The 23,127-nt window shown below is 48.0% G+C and overlaps 8 protein-coding genes across 8 annotated transcripts; 4 read left to right on the top strand and 4 right to left on the bottom strand.

The window, feature by feature from the left end:
- Window positions 1-313: 313 nt before the first annotated feature.
- VTN00DRAFT_5070 (uncharacterized protein) lies at window positions 314-808 on the bottom strand (the record flags this gene model as incomplete). Its single annotated transcript, XM_069431563.1, has 2 exons — window positions 314-547; window positions 614-808. The coding sequence occupies 2 exons, from the start codon at window positions 806-808 to the stop codon at window positions 314-316; spliced, it is 429 nt and encodes a 142-aa protein (XP_069290585.1).
- Window positions 809-1,596: 788 nt separating this feature from the next.
- On the bottom strand, window positions 1,597-2,883 carry VTN00DRAFT_5069 (uncharacterized protein; the record flags this gene model as incomplete). The annotated part of the gene is made up of 2 exons (XM_069431561.1): window positions 1,597-2,313; window positions 2,368-2,883. 2 exons carry the CDS (start codon window positions 2,881-2,883, stop codon window positions 1,597-1,599), a joined length of 1,233 nt encoding a protein of 410 aa, XP_069290584.1.
- Window positions 2,884-4,020: 1,137 nt separating this feature from the next.
- Window positions 4,021-4,290, bottom strand: VTN00DRAFT_5068 (uncharacterized protein; the record flags this gene model as incomplete). The annotated part of the gene is made up of 1 exon (XM_069431560.1): window positions 4,021-4,290. The coding sequence occupies one exon, from the start codon at window positions 4,288-4,290 to the stop codon at window positions 4,021-4,023; it is 270 nt and encodes an 89-aa protein (XP_069290583.1).
- A 2,114-nt stretch (window positions 4,291-6,404) lies between these two features.
- Window positions 6,405-8,541, top strand: VTN00DRAFT_5067 (uncharacterized protein; the record flags this gene model as incomplete). Its single annotated transcript, XM_069431559.1, has 6 exons — window positions 6,405-6,636; window positions 6,734-7,221; window positions 7,287-7,980; window positions 8,038-8,147; window positions 8,217-8,316; window positions 8,372-8,541. 6 exons carry the CDS (start codon window positions 6,405-6,407, stop codon window positions 8,539-8,541), a joined length of 1,794 nt encoding a protein of 597 aa, XP_069290582.1.
- A 203-nt stretch (window positions 8,542-8,744) lies between these two features.
- On the bottom strand, window positions 8,745-10,539 carry VTN00DRAFT_5066 (uncharacterized protein; the record flags this gene model as incomplete). The annotated part of the gene is made up of 4 exons (XM_069431558.1): window positions 8,745-9,230; window positions 9,288-9,478; window positions 9,538-10,272; window positions 10,344-10,539. 4 exons carry the CDS (start codon window positions 10,537-10,539, stop codon window positions 8,745-8,747), a joined length of 1,608 nt encoding a protein of 535 aa, XP_069290581.1.
- A 1,054-nt stretch (window positions 10,540-11,593) lies between these two features.
- Window positions 11,594-13,568, top strand: VTN00DRAFT_5065 (uncharacterized protein; the record flags this gene model as incomplete). The annotated part of the gene is made up of 3 exons (XM_069431557.1): window positions 11,594-11,659; window positions 11,906-12,026; window positions 12,100-13,568. The coding sequence occupies 3 exons, from the start codon at window positions 11,594-11,596 to the stop codon at window positions 13,566-13,568; spliced, it is 1,656 nt and encodes a 551-aa protein (XP_069290580.1).
- Window positions 13,569-14,696: 1,128 nt separating this feature from the next.
- On the top strand, window positions 14,697-16,823 carry VTN00DRAFT_5064 (uncharacterized protein; the record flags this gene model as incomplete). Its single annotated transcript, XM_069431556.1, has 1 exon — window positions 14,697-16,823. The coding sequence occupies one exon, from the start codon at window positions 14,697-14,699 to the stop codon at window positions 16,821-16,823; it is 2,127 nt and encodes a 708-aa protein (XP_069290579.1).
- Window positions 16,824-19,721: 2,898 nt separating this feature from the next.
- On the top strand, window positions 19,722-20,432 carry VTN00DRAFT_5063 (uncharacterized protein; the record flags this gene model as incomplete). The annotated part of the gene is made up of 4 exons (XM_069431555.1): window positions 19,722-19,774; window positions 19,826-19,884; window positions 19,939-19,986; window positions 20,044-20,432. 4 exons carry the CDS (start codon window positions 19,722-19,724, stop codon window positions 20,430-20,432), a joined length of 549 nt encoding a protein of 182 aa, XP_069290578.1.
- Between the last annotated feature and the right edge of the window lie 2,695 nt (window positions 20,433-23,127).

The raw sequence follows: 23,127 nt of genomic DNA, 5'->3' as shown, positions 1-23,127 counted from the left end.
ATTCTAGGTTGGAATTTTCATCTCATTTACACTCGAAGCTCTCAAACGATTAGATTACTCTCAAACAAGAGCACAATTGTACAGTTATCTTTGTACATGTATGTATGGAGTACCTCGGTAACGTCGCTGCGAGAAAGGTCATTTCGTCATCCTATAGTAAAGAAAAGAAAGCTGTCAGCATCTGTAACACCACAACCACTTCAACTGAGCCAAAAGGAAAAGGGACAAGCGAAAAAAACCCCCTTACAAAAAACCAACGCAAACCGCAAGTGTCATACGACAAAACAAACGCTTAGGCAAGTAGGTAGGAAACTCACTTCCCCCAAATATTCTTCACCTTGAAGTACCCCGTCAACGTCTCCGGACACCCCGGTTTATGTTCCGCGAAGCTATGGTCCTCGGCCTCGCATGTTGGTTCGCCCGTCTCCGTCGTCGGTTTCTCGTAGCCAGCCGCGGCCTCGAATTTCGACTTGTAGTGGCCCCCCGCGGCGGCTTTTTGTTCGCTGAGACCGAGGAAGCTGCCCATCGAGGCGGCAGGGTTGGGCATCTATATCCATAGACCAACATGTCAGTATGAGGGCGGCTGCTATATGCGTAGAGGGACATCACGCACCGGAGTATGTCCCATGCCCTCGGAGCCAATGCTCTCTCCACCGCTGCCGCTGCCACCGCCCTTGGTGAAGCCTTTGTCTCCCCAGCCCGTGCCGCCGCCGATGTTGTTCGCGGGGGTCGGGATGGCGCTGGTGCCGCCGATGTTGGCGGTGATGGGGTGGTTTCCTGCGTCTTTGCCGGAGGTTGAGTTTGCCATTTTCTCTTTCCTTTGATTTCTCGTCTGGGTAGATGTCCCTAGGAGGGTAGTTGGTTGGTTTCCTGGGAGAGGTTACTGTTGTATTTAAATATATGTCAGCCACCTGGTCTGGCGGATAGGAAACAACGTTCAATTATAAGCACGATGCCAAGGGAGAGGTAAAATTAAATCATGGATTCGACTGCAAAGGGAGGTATCTGCTTGAATAGGGTTGTTGTCTGTATTGGTGCAGCAACTATAGGAACGGATATGCCTTACTGTTCGAAATTCGAGGTGCTCAGTTCAATGATACTCACAGGTCAACCGCCTAGACCAGGGCTACTTTTTTGTCTCTTATGTTTTGTCTGCAAGATCATGTTCTTATGTGCCCAACAGGGATTCATGGTATATCGGGACCTTGGCATGGCGTAGCACCATGATCTCATCATGAACGCAACCCTACATCGATTGGCTCACAACGCAAACAAGATGCGCTTAGTCATCCTCAGATCATCATCAACATCAACACCGACAGGAAACAGGATAATTATTTGTAAGGACAATAGACGCGAAGGCACAGCCTCGATCTACTCTTCACATGATTGCTGCCAGAGACCTAATTATATAGCAAATCCCGGTTGAGGAAAGCAATCCATCCCGAAGGACCAGCACGAAACATCCAAAAGAGAAAGAAACCAAAGGCAAAAAAACAAGGGATATCATTCATCGAACAACTAGTGATTCGCTTACACGTAGAAACGGTGTAAAGATGAAAAATAAGAATTTGTGTCCTCGTGCGACTGTCAACATTATTGCGCTTTCCCCTTGCTTGACTCGACCTGCTCCGCCCATGTCCCGCCAGTTGGCGTTAACGGCGACAATGGCGATGGTGCCTTTTCAGCACCTGGTGCAGGAGATTCGCCGGTAGATGTGGTGACAGAAACAGCCGGAGGTCCAGCGATCTGTGACTCCTTCTTCGAGCCCCCAGGGAGAGCCGGGAATTCTTTTTCATCGCCAATTCCTGGAGTGGAGGGAGTTGTCCTCTCTGCTGTCGCAGGGCGGCTGTGATCGCCGTTGGACGAGTGGTCACCTCTACTACCGCGGGGGCCTCCTCGACCGCGTCCACCTCTTCCACCACGGCCTCGTCCTCGATAACCGTTGTGGGATCCGACTTCAACTTCCGCCCCGTTCTCATAGCCGCGTCGGGTGTAGCCCGAGACACCACCATGCATGCCCCTTCGATATTGGCTACCTGGTCCGCGGGGGTTGTAGTCCTCCTCTTGCTTCTCAGCATCCCACTCCCGACCCGTCTGCGCATTCAGCTTTCGCAGTCGATTACGTTCTCTCTCGCCGTCCATGGCACGGCGGTTCAGGTATTCTTGACGTCTCTTTTCCTGCGCAATTCTCTCGCGTTCTTGAAACGATGCTTGGTCAGCCTCAGCGCGAGCATGTGCGGCGGCAATTTTCGCAGCGTTAAGTTTTGCAGCTGCCATGCGCTTAGATAGTTCTTCTTCTGTGAGTTTTGGCTAGGAAGAATGTCAGCATCGATCATCCGGCAAAGAACGGAACCTTTAACATACCTTTTTTATCCCTCCGGTGCCACTCCTGTCTCCCCGGACAGCCTGGACACGTGGAGGTGCATGTCCATTGGAGGCACCTGAAGATTTTGACGGTGATGTTGTAGCTTCGCTACCTGTCTTTCCCTTAGTCTCTTCTGCGGTTTTGTCACCCTGTGATTGCGCAGCATTATCTGCATCTTTATCTGTCACCTCTGTGACATTCTCGCCCTGTTTGCTCTTCAAGTTTGTCTCTGCCCGATTTGGGCCGCGATCATGAGACGCCCTTCCACCACGTCCTCCCCTTCCTCTACCCCTACCCCTCCCCCTCTCACCTCCACGGAACCGCTGTGGAGCATCACCGTCTTCTCTTTGGGTATCATGTTCCACCTTTTCCTGACCACTATCCCGGACATCCTCAAATTGCTGCTGTTGCTGTTCTGCGGGGACAGGTATGATCTCGTCGTCGAATAGGTCATCAACGCCACGAGTTTGCGCAAACTCGTCGATGACCGGCGGTTCAGGATTAGGTCCGTCCATTTTTCAAAATCGGCTCTGACCCCACGTTGTTGATTGGCGCTGAGAGGCAGGCCCTGAACGCGATCGACAGGGAAAATGTTCAGCAACAAGGGTGTTGTAGACTAGTGGGGAGAACAACAGGAATCGCGACAGAGATAGGGACGCGAAGCTATCGCCTTCGTTCGCGGAGCGAGCTGGTTCCACTTTGTGGGGAATCTGGACGTCTTTCGAACCGTGGAGGTACAAACGATCAAGCGGGGCTCAGAGTGCGGAATACTCGATAGATTGAGACTCACGATAAATGCAGAGCGGTCTTGGTGGTGGCAATGTGTACGTCTTATAACTGCTCCCTTAGCGCCAGCATGAAAAAACTAAGAGAGCGACCTATGCAGCGAGCACGTTCTCTGAAGAGACTATCTAGGTACTGCAGATGAGGCAGAGCACATGGCTCGAGTGGCGCACGGCCTGGTGATCAAAGCGCGCCCAGGAGGTCTGAATACTTTTGGGAAGTGCGGCTGGTGTGCACTGGAACTTGAGCCTTTGGTATTCTAGCAACGAAGATAGTCCTTTAGCCAATATTGACGGAATCGCAAAGGAGAGACGTGAGAAAGATCTGTTCTCCTGTTTGTGTGTCTTCAGCGTCTCTCCCCAGGTCGGGGTGGTGGGTCTGGCTCAAGGGGCATTTCTAATTCTGCCATCGGCCACCGCCTCAGTCGATCGCATCCATGCACGACTCCCACGTTGATTCTGTCATGCACGTATGTCTGCTCAGTTCACATTGTGCACAGTGCTTCAATATCCACCCGACCCATCCTTCATCCACAGCTCTTTGGCATCCTCCCTACGATATGGCTACTAACCACTTATCTTAGGTACAGTGCTTGCATGTCTCGGATCAAGTAACTGATAATATTGCTGTTATGGCACTATTAGGAGGAATGGCTCCTGTTTCAAGATTCGATGATTATAACTTCATTGCCGGTCTCTGCTTTTCTAAAAAGAATAAAGCTGAAGAATCCAACATTGCCCTCTCTAACACAGGATCTCTATATTAACAATAGGAAAAGTTCTGGTCATTTTTGTGTCTGGCTAATGAGAAACATTTCCATTCACCTGCCCTTGCATACGGCCTGCTAACAAGAATTTTAGGTGCCTTCTTCAATCCTCATTGCTCTGGCTGGTAAATTCAGGCGATCTCTTAAACACATCCTTCCAACTCTCCTCGCCATCAACCAAAGTCTTAACAGCGCCTAAGATATCAGATTCCGATGATCGCACTTGTTTTGTGCTATCACGATCTCTCAATGTGATTGTACCGTCCTTGACGCTGTCGAAGTCAACGGTGATACCAAGTGTAGACCTCGTGAAACGTATGCTGCAGCGTGGAACGAGGGTACGAAATTTCCGACTTTGCGACGACACCGACATTTTCAAACTCCTCGTCGAGACAGGATATGACTTTGAATCACAGCCTGATATCATAGCTAGATTTCAAGAGCGTGCCATCGCTAGGGGTGATGTGCCTCTGCTAGCATATCTTGTCGACATATACGGTCTGTTGCTACCATTCAGTGAGTTTTCATCACCAGCGTGGGACATAATCGGAGGGGAAAAGAATCAGGTCGAAATTCTCAGATATCTTGTTGAAAAATGCGTATTCAATATTGATACGGTATATCCAAGCTATGCCGGATCGAGCGAGTGGATCAATATTCTGCTACAAGCAGCAAGCCTCGAAAACAATCTGGATATTGTCGAGCTTCTGTTGAAAGAGGGAGCAAGTGCTGACTGCCCTGGACTTCAATAGACAGCATTAATGAGTGTTCTAAGAGCAATGGCTGGCCGTTTCAGAGTTATCGCACGAACTCTCTCAGTAATACAGTTCCTTCTTGATTATGGTGCCGACGTTAATGGATCAAGGATTACAGACAGGGACCCAGATGGTCAGTTCAAGCCACACTTCCAGGCAACACCGTTGCTATATGCAATATATCGCAATGTCCCTGGGTCACTGGATGCAGCTGAGCTCTTAGTCAAGCACGGAGCTGACATCAACCACGTAATAATATCGCCACTGCGTCTCGCCCGAATCCTCGGAAATAGAGAGATAGAGAACCTGTTTATTCAACATGGTGCTGTGGATAATAGTGATCCTTCTTCTACGTTGTGTGACTTTAGACGGGATTTCTTCTGTTATGTTACATTCCAAAGAGAGTTTGTATAGCCTTTCTTCATCCAACATTGTCATGTGATGTCAAGTGGTTTATGGAGACGAGAGACCTCACTGTGTATAACAGATGAAGAGATTAGGAAGAGAAAAGTGAATCAAAGGATCAACCTACAGAGTGCATTTCCTTTTTAATGACAACTCCAATTGTCTATCTTGTCCAGTTTGCTTTGCCAAATTGGCCCGGCTCACCCACCAGCTCACCTGGCTCTCCTACACTTGCCGTAAGGTTGCACGACCAGCTTATTTAAAGGAGCAGTGGATTGAGGACAGAATGACAATTGACCGTACTTGCCATGTGGCTTAAGTCCGTCTGATCAGACTGGAAGCCCTGTTTTTTCCGCACCCTAGGTTGTAGGTGCTAATTTCCAGCTTGGAGCTGGCTTTCAAGAAGGATTTTATGAGTTGATACTGAGTATATTGGTCTTTTGAAACAGAAATTGGTGGGTTGAAATCATTATCTTGACCGGATGAAAGTGCGAATTTAATAGTCCTAGGTCCCATTCATGCGGTATGGCAAGAGAGAGGGGATCTACTCTCTAAGGAAGGCCGCTTGCTCGGTCCCGCTATTGAGAAGTGCTAGATTAAAGGTGCATTCAAGAATTAGAGTGAGTTGAAAGGGGAGTCGGACTAGGGTTACGAGAACCTGCATTATTGCGATCTTGAACTGTCGCGCCATCATTCATGTTCCTAAGGTCCCGTTATAACATAATTTGCAGACGCCCATGCGGAGATTAGAAATATAACTTATTCCATGGAGAACTGTGCATCTACTTAGCTTCAGAAGTTTATTCTATAACAATAAATCGTGTTTCAATCCCAGATTGACCCCCATAAATCTCTGTGTCTCGAAATCGGACTTGAGGAGAATTATTTCTCTGTCTTTGCCAATTTTCTAGTATTATGGACAGGAACCTGTCAGCCGACCCGACGGGAATCTGTACGGGTTATAGAATTCGAAACCTGCTATTCGTTTGAGTCAGCCTCCTCGGCATAACATGACACCGTGTGGGTGTAAAATAAAATGGAAGGGTTGGACAGGAGTTATATTATTTTCGAGAGTCAACTAAAGCAACGACTACTAAACTAAAGCCTCGGCAACACTATCGTCCAGTCGTCATCTTTGCTAGCATCAGAGGGCAACCCCGGCTTTTGCCTCTTCTTGCGGGGAAACATCCGCTGGGGAAACCCAATCAGATCAGCTCGAAAGAAGCCGCTGACCCCACGACATCATCAGCCAGCTTAAGCACTATGGATGGTCAACTCTGCGAACCAAGTCCTCATCCCAGCCCTATCGCCAGAGAATTGAAGAATCATGAGAATAGGAAGAGGATGTAGGAACTGTCGTTATCGTCATACCAAGTGCGTCATTCGCGACGGGGCCCAGGGGTGTACCAGGTGTGTCAAGGTCGGCCGTCAATGCGATTTGGAGCCTCGGTTCAGCTTCAAGAATGTTCATCACATCTATCAGTCGACTGGCGCCGGCCGGTTAAAGTTTGACTTTTCCTGGGATGATCAGCAGGTCTGGGTGAAGGTTTCAGCACCGCGTGAGTATCTCTGTGTTCTTCTTTCTGCTCTCTGTCCGACGACTTTCTGGTTTACAATGTTCTCGTCGACGCATTTACTGATAGAGCTAATTTATAGTCAATTTTGTCCTTGAGAGATGTGACAGCCCTGATGAATGGGAGTCGAATACCATCGCCACGGACAGACAATGGGGCGATCTTAACCCTAGGGACTATGGCTCGGTGAGCGAGAATTCTTCGACCACCGGTGCTTCTATGGCCCCTACTCTGTCCAACAACAATCCATCTACAGTCCCGCATGAAGGACGAGTAGCTATCGAAAGTGACATTGTCCAAAACCATGTCTCTTCACGGGGACTATTGGTGATGACCGTAGGCAATGCATTGTCCTCTCCCATCAATGTAGAGAGGTCTCGAACTTCTCCTTCACTTAACAATTCCGAGGTATATTCGACATCACAATCTGTGAATAGGCGCTCGTCCATCGTCTGGAACGAGCCAGTGGCTGCAAGCAGTCCCAATCTCCCAAGGGGAGTAGACATTTCGCTTCTTTCACAACGGGAAGCGTTTTTGCTTCGCTCCTATATCGGGATATTAGCACCATGGGTGAGTTGCACTATGACCTCAAAACGACAAATGTGACATTTTTGTTTTAAGCTGACCTATTGCAGTGCGATGTATGTGACACGGCCTGCCACTTCGCGACCGAAGTTCCTCGACGTGCTCTTGAGGTCCCGATGGTGCTTTATGCGGTCTTGGCCGCATCTTCACGCCATCAAGCTATTACACTAGGCACAGACGAGGTGGAAGCATCAACCTTCCACGGTCGTTGTCTCGAACTCCTGATTTCGGTACTTTCCGAACCCGAAGAAACTTGGGATGACAACCTCCTGGCTACTGTTGTAATCCTTCGAATTTACGAGGAATTTGACAATAAAAATGATGAGAAATGTCACCTCCTAGGCTCCAACAGACTACTCAACACAGTCTCCAACTTCTCTTCTTCAGGCGGCCTCGCAGAAGCAGCTAGTTGGCAATTCCTCCGACAAGCTATCTACGTCTCTCTAGTGTACCAGGTACCGATAGAGCTAAACCTGGAGAACTACGAGCGGTCGTCGGTTTTTAATCAACTTGATACTGCATCCTACGCGAACGTTATTATCTTTCTATTCGCGAAGGCTCTGCAACTGATCTACCCTCCCCGAGGTGTCCCCGTTGACATTCACGCGTGGGATCTATTGCAAGAGAGTGTTGAGAGATGGCATAACTCGAAACCATCGTCCTTTACGCCATTTCACTACCAAGAATCTAGCGTCGAGGAATCTCGACCCTTTCCAGAGCTCTGGATGATATCTCCCGCTGCAGGTACGGCCCCTACCAGCTCTCACCATCCTCCAGCAAATATTGCTAACTATGGAGTAGTAGTCGCCATGCAGTACTACCATGCAGCAAGAATATTGCTCGCGACGCACAGGCCGCTCCCCCGGTCACCTACGGGGTTTCAAGCCTCGAGACTTATGCGTATCTCAGAGGTGAGAATACATGAGGAATCACTTAATTTGCTCGTAGACATTAAATCTAATCATACACCCCGTAAAAAGAAAGCAATATCTACCCATTTGGCCATAATCGTGGGTCTGGCAGTCTCAAACAGCACTACAGAAAATGCAAACTTTACAGCATGCCATGCTCTTAGTGCCTGTGTGTTCCATCTCCCAACATTATTGAATACCACTCTCTAATTGTTCTCAAACAGATGGCTACTGTCTTCGCAACCCCCACCAACGACAAGGAGCCGTTAGCTTTCTGGAAAAAGTAGAGAGGACAATGGCGTGGCGAACGTCGTGGATTATCGACGTGTTGGAGGAGCAGTGGAAGGAGCTGGATGGACTGAATGCGGATGCATATTTGATTGTGAGCATGTAAGAAGTATGCTATCGACCTAATAGACTGTGCACTTCTCATGCTAGATTGGACATTTTACCAGTCCGTCAATTCACCATTGTTGGATTACACGTTTACGTCAGCTCATAATACTATTCTACATGATGCGTTGTCGTATATATATATATATATATATATATATCGCGACGGAGTCATACCTCTAGACACGTAAATTGTCCCGAGAGTCACGCTTTACCTACCTCTTCCAAGCTCCTCTCCTCCCTCATCCTCCTCTGCATCATCTTCGCATACCGCACCCCAAACCCATGATCATACACCTCCCTGACCGCTTCCAGTGGCATGTTATGGACCTCAGCATAGCAAAAGATCACAAACACCCACCCAATAAAACATATACCAGCATAGAACCCGAACGCCCCAGAAGGAGTTATCCCCTTCATCATGGAAAGGAATGTGGACGAGATAATGATGTTACAGCCCCAGCAGGTGACGGTGTTCATCATGGTCCCCAGCGCGCGGACCTCGAGCGGTAGGAATTCTGTTCCGACCCAGGCCGTGGGCGCGACCCCTGCAGCGTAGAAGGCGATATAGAAAATGATCGTGACGAGGAGGAGGATACCGGCCCAGTTGATCTCTCGCGTCTGGACGGCGAGGTCGTGGCTGATGGGGATCCAGTGGAAGGCCATGGCGGCGATGACGAGAGACAAGGACTGCATTGTCATTAGCAGGGACGATGTCTAATATTTACGGAAATTTGTCAAGGATACCATTCCAATAATGGTGACTAGAAGGACTATTCTTCGTCCGAATCGATCAATGACGGCGAAGTTGACGAATCCGAAGAGGAAGTTGGTCCCTCCTACGACGATCGAAACCACCACAGGCTTGTTGAAGCCGACCATGGAGAACAGGGTTGAGGAATAGTACATGAGCGTATTGAAGCCACCTAGCTGGGAGACTGCGCAGTGCTCTATCAGTCCAGTCCCTAAAAGGCCGCAACGGATGAAGAGAACTCACTAGCCATGACCGCACATGCCGTAACAAGAGCACGCAGATTCGCAGGCACAATGAAGAGCTGCTTAAACTGCCAGGAGAGACACTTGTTCGAAATGCCGGTAGTCGTCTCCTCGATTGACCTTTGGATGAGTTTCACCTTGGAAGAGATCTGCTCCGAGCTCGCATGTGGGAATATCCTCCTCAACACCTTCTTGGCGTCATCGATCCTGTTGTGAGATATTAACTGGCGCGGCGACTCGGGACACAAGGGCAGCGTAACGCTGAGGATAATGGCAGGGACAGCTCCCAGACCAACCATGTATCTCCATCCATGGTTGACGCCCGTGAAACCGGCCCCTAGGGCATAGGAGACTAGCTGCCCTCCAGCAACGCAGAGGTTATCAAACACGATGAGTCGTCCCCGCGAACGCGCTGGAGCCATCTCGCCAATATACAAGGGGATAATCATGGCCGCGCTTCCAACACCCAGACCTACCACAAATCGACCCACGGTCATCTGGGCGAGAGAATACGCCAATGCCTGGACAACCGCTCCAGCAATGAACAGCACGCATCCAAAGTAGACGCCAAATTTACGTCCGTATTTATCGGACATCAGACCCGCGATGACAGCTCCAATAAGTGCCCCTCCGGAGGTAATCGAGGTGATCAGTTCCTGCTCGCTCGAAGAGAGGGCTTCACCGAGATCTGTTCCCAGATTGACCAGGACAGCGGAGATGACGCCGGTGTCGTAGCCTCAAGGACTCACATTAGATACCTATGATATAGAGACAGATACAATAACGGATGATATTATGTCCACGTACCGAATAAGAAACCGCCCATTGACACGGTACATGCTATGAGCCAGACTGTTTTCCCACTCTCCGTGGTCTCGATCGAGTCGTCGATGTCATGGTCCTGCGTCTCTAGTTCGCTGTGATACGCGGCGCCCTTGTCATCCTCGAAGGATACCTTTGAGGACTTTGAACTGGAATTGGAATTGGGATCTTTGGTGGCCATATTTTCACGTATATACAGACTCAACAAGGGACAGTGCGGTGGCTTGATGGGATTCAATGCAAGAATACGATATCAAACCAACACAGATCAGGATACCTTGATAGTTTTGGGAGTACGAACATTGGGAACCAGACCGATTTCCAATGAAATATGTCTCTAATTTAATACAAAAGTCCGGGGATAGTAATCCGGCTAGACAAAAAGAACTGTCGTCATCCGAATGCCCCGAACGGAGTATATCTCACGAGGAGAATCTTGGCACGCGGGGTCCCCAGGTTTTTCTCCGGGTTTCGCTTTTTTTCCCACATCGTGGAGTACGGGGTAGCTGCTCCGTAAGTTGTTGATTGTCATGGTTTTCATGTTGCGCTGCTTTTGCTTCCAGGATAGCGGGGAAAACTTCCACTTCCAGAGTGCGTCGCCCAAGACGGTAATTAACGATTCTATCCTAAAAGTATGTAATCGAATCTTATTGGACTAGCCGAGAGGAGACGCGGCACAGCATCCATCTCGGGCAGTTCCGAAGTTTGTCTAACGTGAGTTAAAATCGATGCTTATGCTGGAAACCCGGCTATAGGTGACACTCACGGGGTTCTTTTCATTCCACAGTCATCGGTCCTACTATTCGATATCGCAGCCCGACGTTGAGATCCAATCCGATAAAGTCAATAGCCGACGACGAAGACCGAGCGAGGTCTTTTTTCAGTACCTATCTACGTTCCAACTTCTCCTTATTGGTGAGATCCCTCTAGACACACGTAACCAATGCAGCCCACCATGCGTATCTGAAGGTTATACAATATCATCGCGAAGATGCTTTCCAATTGGAAGATTCTGGCACTGTCCGCCAGGGAATTTCGACGAACTTCCCGTCCTCGGCTTCTCATGTCTATATCTGTTGAGCCCGCCCCGGACTCCAGATCGGGAAGCTTTCCCCGCACCCCGTGGGGATGGACCCCGCAAAGAACGCAGGCGAGTTCAGATAGCTTCGTTGATAGTCATACCTTGAATCATGCAGCGTTGTCTGCTTGTATAGCAAAAAAGGTATATGTCGCCAATGGATAACGGTTTGCACTCTCGTTCAACATGTGATGCATACCTACTCACTGCAGTCGAGTGCTGTGTATGTTGGTTTGTGGAAGGCCATGCAGGGGCCATGTCTCCACTGGAACACATGCCGTTTTAGATGTTTCTGGCAACTTTAAATGGCTTTTGATATCTGGAACATGTCTTGCAAAATTTACACATGGTATATCGCAGACGGACTTTATATTTTTTAACTATCAAAGTGGATTTGCAACGTCTCAACTTCGACTTTGGTTCAACTTGGAATATACCCTGGGGAAGTTGTCACTTATACTATTTACAGGAAATATCTGAAGCCATGATGCCTTCCGTTACTGCCATCCCTTATGCGATACTGCTTCTTGTCTTCCTCTTTTTCTATTTTATCGTTTATCCATTTGTGGAGTATATCAGAGACCCGAAAGGTATAGGGAAGAATATCCATGCACTACCTTCTCTCGTAGTCTGCTTAAATCTGGTACCAGCTAACCAAGTCAGGTCTCCGCAAGTTCCCTAACATGTCCCTCTGCTCAGGCATGTCCTATATTCCGTATATGATCTTTGCACACGGAGGGTTCAGGTCCATGAAGCTGGCAGAGCTACACAAGAAATATCCGATCCTTCTAACCGGACCCAATACCCTATCTTTCGGGGATGCCAGAGCCATCAAGGATATCTATGGTCACAACACCAAGTGCACGAAGGATAGCTCTTACCTCGTGACGGCCGGAACGCACTTTCATCTCGCCGACGTGATAGATAAACCGGAGCATGCGCGGAAACGCAAGGTCCTCTCGTCCGCTTACGCGTTAAAGAACCTTGAGACGTGGGAATACAAAGTCGCAGACAAGACGGAGAGACTCATCAGACACATCGACCAAGTCTGCACGGAACCTCTCGCGCCAGGCATGGCCAGACCGGACCCCAAAGATCTGACCCTCGATTACCGAGCGTGGACAAATCTCTTCACACTCGACGCTATCGCGGATATCGGGCTGTCCGAGCGGTTAGGCTTCCTCGACACGGGAAACGACCGCTGTATCGCGCAGAACAAAGATGGGACTACATACGAAGTCAACCTCCGAGAAGCTCTATATCCCACCGCACGCAAGCAGTCCTTAATCCTATGGAATTACGACTGGTACCCAATTGTAAACAAGCTGGTCAACATCATCCCCTTCTATGGCCGGATGCAAAAGTCCTCTGACAACTGGGACGCGATCGTCTGGCGACGGGCAACTGAACGTCTCAAGCGCTACGAAGCCGGTGAGAAACTGGACGATTTCTTCCAGGCCCTGATGGAAGACAAGGACGGGAACCCAAATAACCTTGAGTGGGGAGAGATCGTGGCAGAGGTCAACATCATGATGAACGCGGGGAGCGTGACGACCGCAATCGCCATGACCAATGTGCTGTACCAGCTGTTGAAGAACCCAGAGTGTCTCCGCAAGCTGCGCCAGGAGGTGGACGCCGTCTTGGAACCGGATGAGATCGTCGCACCTTACGACAAGGTCAAGCACTTGCCCTATCTCCGCGCGTGTCTAGACGAATCCCTTCGATTGTTCCCACCCACGTCGCACGGTCTGCCACGGGAGGTACCTCCTGAAGGAATGTACATTATGAATGAATTCATCCCCGGAGGAACCTCCGTCAGCATGTCCGCACTGGTCGCGCATCGCGATGAAAAGGTCTTCCCACAGGCCGACAAATACATCCCCGAGCGGTGGCTCGGAGAAGAAGGCAAGGCACTACAGCCATACTTTATCGCATTCTCCGCTGGCGCGAGGGGGTGCATTGGTCGCAATATTTCCTATCTGGAACAGACTGTCCTGTTGGCTTCTGTTGTCCATCGGTATGAGTTTGCGCTGCCGCATCCAGGCTGGCAGCTCAAGCGTCTCGAAACTATGAATCTGGTTCTGGGAAAGATGCCTGTTAAGGTTTGGAGGCGGCAGTTGGAAGAATTGTAGCATTGGATGTGTTTTATATAGTTATTATATTCGGGTTGTTTATAAAATTTTATTAATCAGTTTCAATCTATATCATTCCGAGAGTAAGACCACTGTCTAAAGTTTAATATAATAAGGATATCTCAAAGAGGTCACTGGCAGTTTCTCTTCCCAAAATAGTTCATGTCCGTGAAACAGTTTGCAACTACGACAATCCCATCAGGTTTTGGTTGTAGGAATAATCAGCTTCAATCATAACCAAAGTACATCAAGCAAGTTCCCAATCAATAAGAATGATTGAAAAACACTTCCACGCTGCATACTACCTGCATTCAATCTATGAACAGTACTACCTAGTAGTTTGATTCCGCAGGTAGGCTAGATCTTTGACCGCAAACAGCGGAAAGTATCCCCACATTCCAACACAATATGTGCGGGGGACTCAGTTTAATTTCCGTTCCCGCGGCCGGGGTGACTTTCCTGAAGTGAATCATCTTCAAAGGGAAGGTTCTCCCTATGTGCGTATCCGTGCAGTGCAGGCTTCCAATCGTCTACCCCAGTCTTATTGGTCATGATGCTTTTTAACGGCTACTTCAACTTGTCAGCCTTTCTTCAATTCATGCTGTGCCGAACGTGCCCTTTGTGTCATGAACGAGGATAAAACCTGTTCTGGAAATTGAGCCATCTCTTTAGAAACGGGAAATCTTTCCTGAAAAGTCATCTATGGGCAAATACATGCATGCAAGAGGTTCCATCTCGACACATTGGGGAAGGTCTAGGAAACTCCATCTCCAATGCAACTCTCTTTAACTCGACTTTGGGACGTCTGGGCAAGTCGGACATTGATTAAGCCAACAGATCCGGTTGAATAGGTTCGGCTTCTGATATAGGTTTGATATCGGCAAGTCGGACTTTTCTAACTTCCCTTAGAATGCGAGGAGGACGTGGATCTAGTGATGGAAGGCTCTGCATAGCTTCTCGTCCAGCTTTGTGTGAGCTACCAGCATTCATGGCTTTTGCTCGGTGGCTTGACTTCTGGTACTTCATAAGTTCCTTAGATATCTTATTCCTGGACCCTTTCATTTTGTTTTATTTTCCCGCTATATCTCTTCCAAAACACTTGTAGACAGACTCGATCTTCATGTCATCATGGAATATTTCCCTCTGTTGATCCTACCCTCTCCAGACATACTCCGGAAACTCACCAGAATCGTTCAACCCGCAAGCCCCGCAGATGCAGCTGCTCTGGTTGTGTTTATACTTACTGTCGGAAGCTACCTTTCTCGAGGGATTACCTGGGACAAACCCGATCCATATCGTCATCTATGGTACGAACGACCGCAGCTGAAAGATGGAGCCATTGCAAAGGCAAGGAGAGAGACCAGAAATATCGCCCAAAAGCTCGAAGAGTCTGGCAAAGACATCGTCATATTCTGGGGCTCCCAGTCCGGCACCGCTGAAGGCTTTGCCAACAGGCTGGCTAGAGAATGCTACTTGCGTTTTGCTCAGGAGGTGTTAACCGCTGATCTCTCAGATTATGACCCACAATCGATTGCGCTCATCCCTGTGTCCAAATTAGCTATATTCATACTTTCGACCTACGGTGAGGGAGATCCTAGTGACAATACGGCCAGCTTCTGTAACTGGATCGAGAAATCGGAGGATGTTTCGTTGGCAAATCTCAGATATGTCGCGTTCGGTCTGGGGAACAGCAACTACAAGTACTACAATCGAGTCGTCGACGTTGTCGTCGAAGCCATTGGCAGATTGGGTGCTACAGCTTTCATGCCTGTTGGCAAGGCCAATGATGCAGAAGGCGGCACGGAAGAAGATTTCATAGCTTGGAAGGATGATCTCTTTACCACCTTCAGGACAAAACTCGGCTTCCAGGAACGTGAGGTCACCTATACGCCCACACTATATGTCCAGGAAGATGAGTCGTTGCAACCGATCGATCTCTATAACGGAAAGCCGTTTCCCCAAGGAGATAACTCCAGAAAGGCTGCCAAATGCTCTCCTATCAAGGCCTTAAGAATCTACAATTCAGAGGAGCTGTTCAATACCCAAGATAGATATTGTCTGCATATGGAGTTCGACTTGAGCGATCATCCAGAGCTTACCTACAAAACTGGTGATCATCTTGCAATTTGGCCCGGAAATCCTGATGCGGAGGTTGAACGCTTGCTCCAGGTTCTCGGTCTTTCCTCTCGTCGCAATACGCCTATTTGCATCAAGTCACTTGATTCCATCATCAAGGTTAAAGTTCCATCTCCAACGACCATAGACGCTGCCTTTCGCTATTATCTTGAAATATGTGCCCCTGTTAACCGAGACAGCATTGTGGAACTTGCACAGTTTGCTCCAACACCAGACGCAAAGTCGTATCTCCTGAGGCTAGGTCAGGACAAGGCGTTCCACGCAGACTTTATCAACCGTACTCGGCTGAATATGGGTCGTCTCTTACAGCTTGCATGTCCATCAGGAACATGGACTGCACTGCCTCTTTCCTGCATTCTGGAAATCGTTCCACGCATGCAACCACGCTACTACTCCATCTCTTCTAGCAGCACAGTCTCTCCACGCAAACCATCCATCACCGTGGCTGTTTCACCAACGCCACTCCCCAAAAATCCACCAGAGCTGATACACGGCGTCACGTCGAACTACCTCCTCACCGTCTCACGATCTCTCCAACGTGCAACCCACCCCCACGGCATTACCTACCGCATTGCAGGCCCCTCAGGTGTCCTGCAGGACGGAAAAGTGTTTGCGTACATACGCAGGAGCAAGTTCAAACTGCCAAAGATGAGCACATGTCCGCTTATCATGGTGGCTGCAGGCACGGGGCTGGCTCCCTTCCGCGCGTTCATTACCGAGCGTAACAAGCTCCATTCAATTGGGAAACCCGTGGGAGAAATGATCTTATTTTTCGGCTGCCGCAGAGCTGATGAAGACTTCATCTATCGTTCTGAGCTCGAAGACCTGGAAGCGACGCTTGGAGGCCGCATACGTATCGTGACGGCCTTTTCCCGACAGGACGGTCAGCCAAAGCGGTACGTACAGGATATGGTTTCCGAATTAGCGCACGACGTGAACAGACTTATCGATGAGGGTGCGAATGTGTATATCTGTGGTAGAGCTGCCATGGCTCGGGAGGTGGAAAAAGCGGTCGGCCAGAGTATTAAGAATGTGAAGGGTTGGACGGAGGTTGAGTTGAGTGAATGGAGCAACGCTGCTAAGAGGACGAATAAGTGGCAGGAGGATGTGTGGGGCTGAGATGTGCGAGACGGGATCATGAGTAGGTATTGAAAGATAAATATGTCTAGCGTTTGATAATTTGGCAAGAACAAGATATGAAATAAGTAGAGTAGACTGGCCCTTTGCTTCAGGAAACCGACTTGAAGTTATTTGATCCTAGTATTTTGGTTAATGACTTCTTATATCACATTTATTTTCGGTCCTTTTCTTATCAATTCATACGTTGGAATAGCTATCCTGGGAGAATTGGAAGAAGCTAGAATTGAGACCATGATGTACACAGCAGACAAGGCTAAATAATTAGGAGCAAATTCCTTATCTTAACTGTTGGTGTTTCCTGTCATTTCCCATGTTCGGCGTAGTACTCGGTAGCACCTCAGATATTTTCAAGTTTGAAATTCCTTCAGACGTTCCAGTGGGCATTCTGTAATTCAGACCGCCTCTCCCTCACAGCTAATTTATACTAGGAGTGTAGAGGATATTAAGGGTCTAAGGTCTCTACATTTATATAAAATTTCTTAGACAAACTACACACATACTGACGCCCCTCTGAATGTCAGATATATAATAGCTACCATCCACAGACAGGCTCGACTGATCGGGAACTACAATCCATGAAGTACCAAGAAATCATGAATTTTCAACTACCAACTCCTATTTCCAAGGTTTACTTGAAGATAGAATCTCAGCTGAACATGCCGGATACCTGAGACTTTTGTCAATATCTACATGACTGTCGACCGGAGCTGTTAGACTATAATTTCTTGTACAGAGCACGTACCTCCTTCGAAAACTGTACGGCATGAAAATCCTGCCATGTGTCAGGAACTGGGATAAATATAGATTTTAGTATAGGACTAGGACAGTGCGACCCGTACCCTCATACTAACTGCAATCTAGGAAGAAGCGCAATGGACTAGTCTTGGGGGCCAAAGGGGCCAAAGCAAGCATGTCCGCAGGGGTGAAGGGTGCAGCTGATCTCAGCCGACGGACACCTACATCTGCGATAAGATATACTTGAATTTTTGTCCCCACGGCCAGGGAAAACATCAGCAAAGTCAAAATCTATGCGATATGCCATGGCATTCCTTATCTGCATACTATCTGTTCTGTTGTCGCCGGTATAGCGACTCTTTTCGCCCATCTCTCCTTCCGCACTTAGCTATGTGCATTAATGCCCGATAGTTGTCGGAGAACAAAGAACGCTCTTTTATGCATCCTGCCCCGGGCAAAAACCCATGGGTTATGGCCTGTAATAGTCGACACAGCAATTGACGTTTGCACGTGTGCATGCATATATGCAGCTTACTGTGCACAGCAGAAACCCCACGCAATTGGTTGATATGCAGAAAAAGTTACATAGAGAGAAGTATACGTGGATTTTATTTTTGGTATTTGAGCATCGATACTTGAAGGCTTCTAGCTTTCGGTATCTGAGAATCTAATTTTATATTTGGAGATGAGGCACTATTTAACACCATATAGCTTCATAGGCATTCAACACCTAGAAGTCGCTATTTATAATACTGTCTGCATTCACAGAAATCTTTGGTAATGACTTAAGAGTTGCAGAACACGACAGATTACGGCATGTTGGTTGAAGGCACCCCTACACTTGGCGCTTGGGCTTCCAGAAAGGGGTTATCGCATCAAGTAAGTGCCAGGACCAAAAAGCAACGAACAGCTAGTCAACAAGAAGCATTCCAAATGTCCGATGGTCAAGGCCTCACTGCTCTCACAGCTAGCTCCTCTAGTTCAGTGCCGTAGACTCTGAAATTGCGGGGCAAGTGGTCGTACAGTCTCAGGTATTAATTGGAAACATTCTCAGAGCTGAAAAACGCAGGATGGCGGGCGTAGCAGAAGAGCAAGGATTCCCAGTCGTCCATGTAACGCTTGCAACGGTTATGTCACATCGTGATATGCGCCCACAGACTGTGAATTTGCGCGCTGACAGCTGATGGTTTACGCTTGCTGTCAAAAACTGGGTATGTCCTCTTTCCATTGCATCCCTTTAGTTCCATCTTTCCAGAGGTCTTTCTTCGTAGCAATGGCTTACGTTAAACAAGGCAGTGTACTCGCCGTTGGAATCCTGTTTATCACACTCGGCATTTTAGCAGTCATTGCCCGCTTTGGGGTACGATGGAAGCAAAAACAGGGATTATGGGTTGACGATTGGCTTTGCCTTCCAGCTCTGGTGAGTTCGAGTCGCTCGCCTCCATGACAATGATGACTGATTGCTGGTACGCGTTCATGTAGACCCTCGTTGTCGGTGATGGCATTATCATGATCATAGGCAGGTGTCTATTTCCTATCATTCGAGGTACAGGACAACATCTAAGCAATATACTGTATCTAGGATCTGCTACACATACCATCGGAGCCCATTCATCCGTATTGAGTCCGGATTTATTCTGGTACAATGGCTGGGACCAGAGACTGTTGGAGAGAGTATGGCAAAATACCTATCTCCCTGTCAATCCCTGGAGGTATTCTGCTGTTGTGTCTTTACTAATGCTCCGTTGCAGCTTCATTTCCCTTTCCTCGTTATGCAGGTCGCGGCACTTGCGACCATAAAGCTCTCCATTTTGTTCCTGTACCGACGCATTTTTATTGGAAAGGTGTTCAACATCATATCTTGGATCCTCATATGCCTTGTTTCAGCATGGGGTTTTGCTTTCTTTCTAATACCGTTCGCATGGTGCGGCAGCAACTTCGGGGCAAATTTCCAAAGACTTGCAGATTTCCGGATCGGTTGCGTAGATACCTTCAAGGTCTTAATTGCACTTTCTGCGTCTGACGTTGCCGTCGATCTCGCAATACTGATAGTCCCAATACCGCTGGTGGGTAAAACATCCCCCTGGATCTATTTTTCGAAGTATTCACTACAGCTCACGAAACAAGGTTTTTGGATTGCATATGCTATTGCGACGCAAAATTGCAACATTAGCCATTCTCCTGGTGGGAACGCTGTTAGTTGATAATGCTGGAGACAGAGGTTCGCCTTGCTGACATTATTTTAGAGCTATTGCTTGTGGTATCGTTCGCATGGCTTTCTACGCTGAATTCCTAGGCCCGTCCTGTAAGCGCGCAGTGTCCTGCTGTACTAGCAAGAGGCTGACTCTTTCTCAATTAGTCCTTGAGAAGACGACACTTGGTGGACTCTCTTCATATGATGACATTGGTTTGTTCTGTCGACATCAACATCCTCTCTTTGCATGGGCTTTACTAAAGAACGTAGGGATTGTCAGCGTCCTCATGTTCTGGGAATTTCTCGAAATTGGCGTTGCTATAGTTGCTTCGTGCCTCCCAATCCTCCACCCTGTCTGGAATGTTTTGTCGCTAGACCACGTTTTCGATACAGTCCGCTCTTTTATATCCCCGCGGTTTACAGGCAGCAACCACAAATCTGACTCTAGCTTGAGAAAGATACCCAAGGATTCCGAGTCCCAGACTGCCATCACGGCTCTCCCGGGAGTGCCAACAGATTGCTGGAGCAGCTTCAACGGAATTACCCTCGAGACGTATGCCGTTGGTAAAGTAAGCCAAGACACGCAGCCTAGTCTTCGATGTAAAGATGGTGGAATATGGATGGGGACAGAGATCAGGCAGACTTCGGAAGCAGCATAGCTGGACGATACCCCGATTGCTGTTATTTCATTTTTCATTTTGCAGATAATTATAAATTTTTCTTATTGACAAGGTCTACAAAGGACGTCTATAAGTTATTCAATTCTCTTCTCTCATCCTACGCAGGTTGTTATTAGAGCTGCATGAACCACAGGGTTTGATTACGGCACCGAACTCTGTCCCCGGCTAGCATGGTCTCTAAACTCTTCCATTAAAGTTCCTATAGAGGCTCAATCATAGGATAATAATGCCGCAAATAAACTTCGCATCAGGGCTCAATGCAACATTCACGAAAAGCACGGAAGATTTGCCATGCGGTACCGTGTCTTGCGAAGAGTCCAAATCAAAAGTAGTACAACAACTCCGCCTCCTTTCTATGTCAAGGTCTTTCTTTTAGAGCTCACATCTTTCCGTTTTGCTGGCTCAGGTGACTAGCCTAGAGTATAGGGCTGGGAGCTATGGAGCTCTGTTAGGATATGCAAGTTTCAGTAGCTAAATACATGAAGGATAAAATTATATCAGGCGACTTCTAAGGTCAGAATTCACTTTAATTATAGCAAATAAGCACATATTTTGCAAGAACCCAAAGTAATTCCTTGAGGCCATGGTAACTGTGGAAAGTGCAAGCCGTGTTAAGGTCCACGTGGGTCTTACATTAGCGAAAGCCCGATAAGGAAACGGATTACCCTTCTTATATCTACGTTGAAATGGGAGCCTGCTTTGATGAACGACGTCCTCCACTCTTCATCTGTCTGCGTCTTGGTGTTGCGCATCTTCTTGACACTGACGTCCCATTTCTGGTGGGCCTTTTCCCCGTGCATATCGAATGTTTTCCTGGCGTGTGATATGCTATCATTGACAAAGACAACTATGGGGTGACTTATCCATCACGGGGATCAACCTTTGGCGAAGGTTAGTCTTCGTCACACCAATTCCAGAGAACATTCCGCATCACATACGGAAGCACTCTATGTTGCGCTGATTGAACATAATCCATTTCTATAACGCCGGTGATGTGGCTTGCTGGCCTTTTGTCAGTCACGCGTGAGAGATGTCTTGAACTTTAAAGAACGAGTCTATAAACTTCTGGGCCAGGAAAATTGACAGGTGACCATTCCCTCCGCATACGAACGGCGGATTTGGATCCCAACTTACATTGCACGACGCCCTCCCATTACAATGTCAAAGCGCGCGGAATTATCGGGATAATTTTTGTACCAATCGTACAACGAAGCATCCCACATGAAATGGTGTGAGTCTGGCATCTTGTCCAAATGTGAAAGGTCGTCGACTCAGGCATATCTGAGATCCAATTGTCCAGTCCGATAGTCATTGGCCTTCGCCTTCACAGAGTCCGCCAAATGTGCTTGCAACTTGTGACTGACAGATCTTTGCATGGCTAAAATGACAACAATCTGACTCGTTGTCAATGACCGCCTGTCAGACAGTATATACTGGAATGCAATAAAGACCTTGGAGCTTTTGTCCATCACCAAGGCGCCGGAGATGACAGTATGGCGAGATACTCCCTCTGAGATTTTAACCAGCATTTCGCGCCGCGCGTTTAACGGAAATAGGCGCATAAGCGGCTTCTCTGGAATGCAAGATTGTACACCCAGCTCGGAGGTGGGTGCCTCAGCATCCAGAGAAACTTTCCCAAGTATATTGAATTTGAGAACGGTATGGAGAGCACCTGCATTCCCAACTGGAGGACGCATATTCACGCAGGAACCTGTGACTCCCATATATTAGTTTTACCAGCGTTTTCTTCAAGCCAGCAATCCTGTTGCACGATTCTGTAGTCTCCTCTGTATGTTATGGCCATAATTCCATGAAAGAGTCCGCTTTGGGCGAAGATTCTGCGATGAAGTTGTCTCTCGTCTATTCATCCTGCAGACAAGTCTGACTAAAATTTTCCCCTGCGAGAGCAAGAAGAGTGGCCAAATCGGATCTCTGTCTCATTGTTGAGCTCGGCGTCTATTGCCTTCAATTTAAGACCTTGGTGAGATCAGTGTAGCTTGTTGGATTGTGTCTTATGTAAAGTCTCAGTTACCGTATAGTATAGCATGAGGGATTAACTAGAAGCTGACATTATCATAATATAGCAAATGATAAATAATAATCATCTTCGAATGTGCAAGCAAGACTCGGGAACCCTTCCTTGTTGACGAGTTATCCGCACAGACATGCCAGCTCGCGCATACTGCCCACTCATACTCCGAAATTAAATAGAAAGATACGCGGGATGATGACAAATTCCTTCATCAGGCACTAGATTATCGTCCGAGTAGCGCTGTCTTCTAAGAGTGGGTGGCTGTGCGACTCGGCGTCCGATGCGCGCGGCGTACGGCACCCGTAAATATATTCCGCTCCGACGTCAACTTGGCCGCTGTCCGTCTTGCCGGACGCCGATTTCCGCCCATTACTCTGAACACATTTTTTCTATCACAGATACCAACAATATTCTTTATTCCCCGTGTTGTGAAAGTCTTTCCCGTAAATTTGTCGTTAAAGAACCTACTAACATGTTCGGTCTGCGACGTGTTTCGGCGTTGGCTATCTGTGCCTATTGTAAGCCAAGGATGGATGAGAATGAATATGACAAATAGGTGAGCGAGAAGTACTCACTGTCTGCGAAGGATCTGATGGTCAGATAATCTAATGGCTTTAACAATGGTGCGTCTCCCTATTATAT

This window comes from Thermoascus crustaceus (genome assembly GCF_041956765.1).
Source record: "Thermoascus crustaceus strain CBS 181.67 unplaced genomic scaffold VTN00scaffold_2, whole genome shotgun sequence".
Taxonomy (NCBI): Eukaryota; Fungi; Ascomycota; class Eurotiomycetes; order Eurotiales; family Thermoascaceae; genus Thermoascus; species Thermoascus crustaceus.
This window is presented reverse-complemented; position numbering and strand designations above follow the sequence as displayed.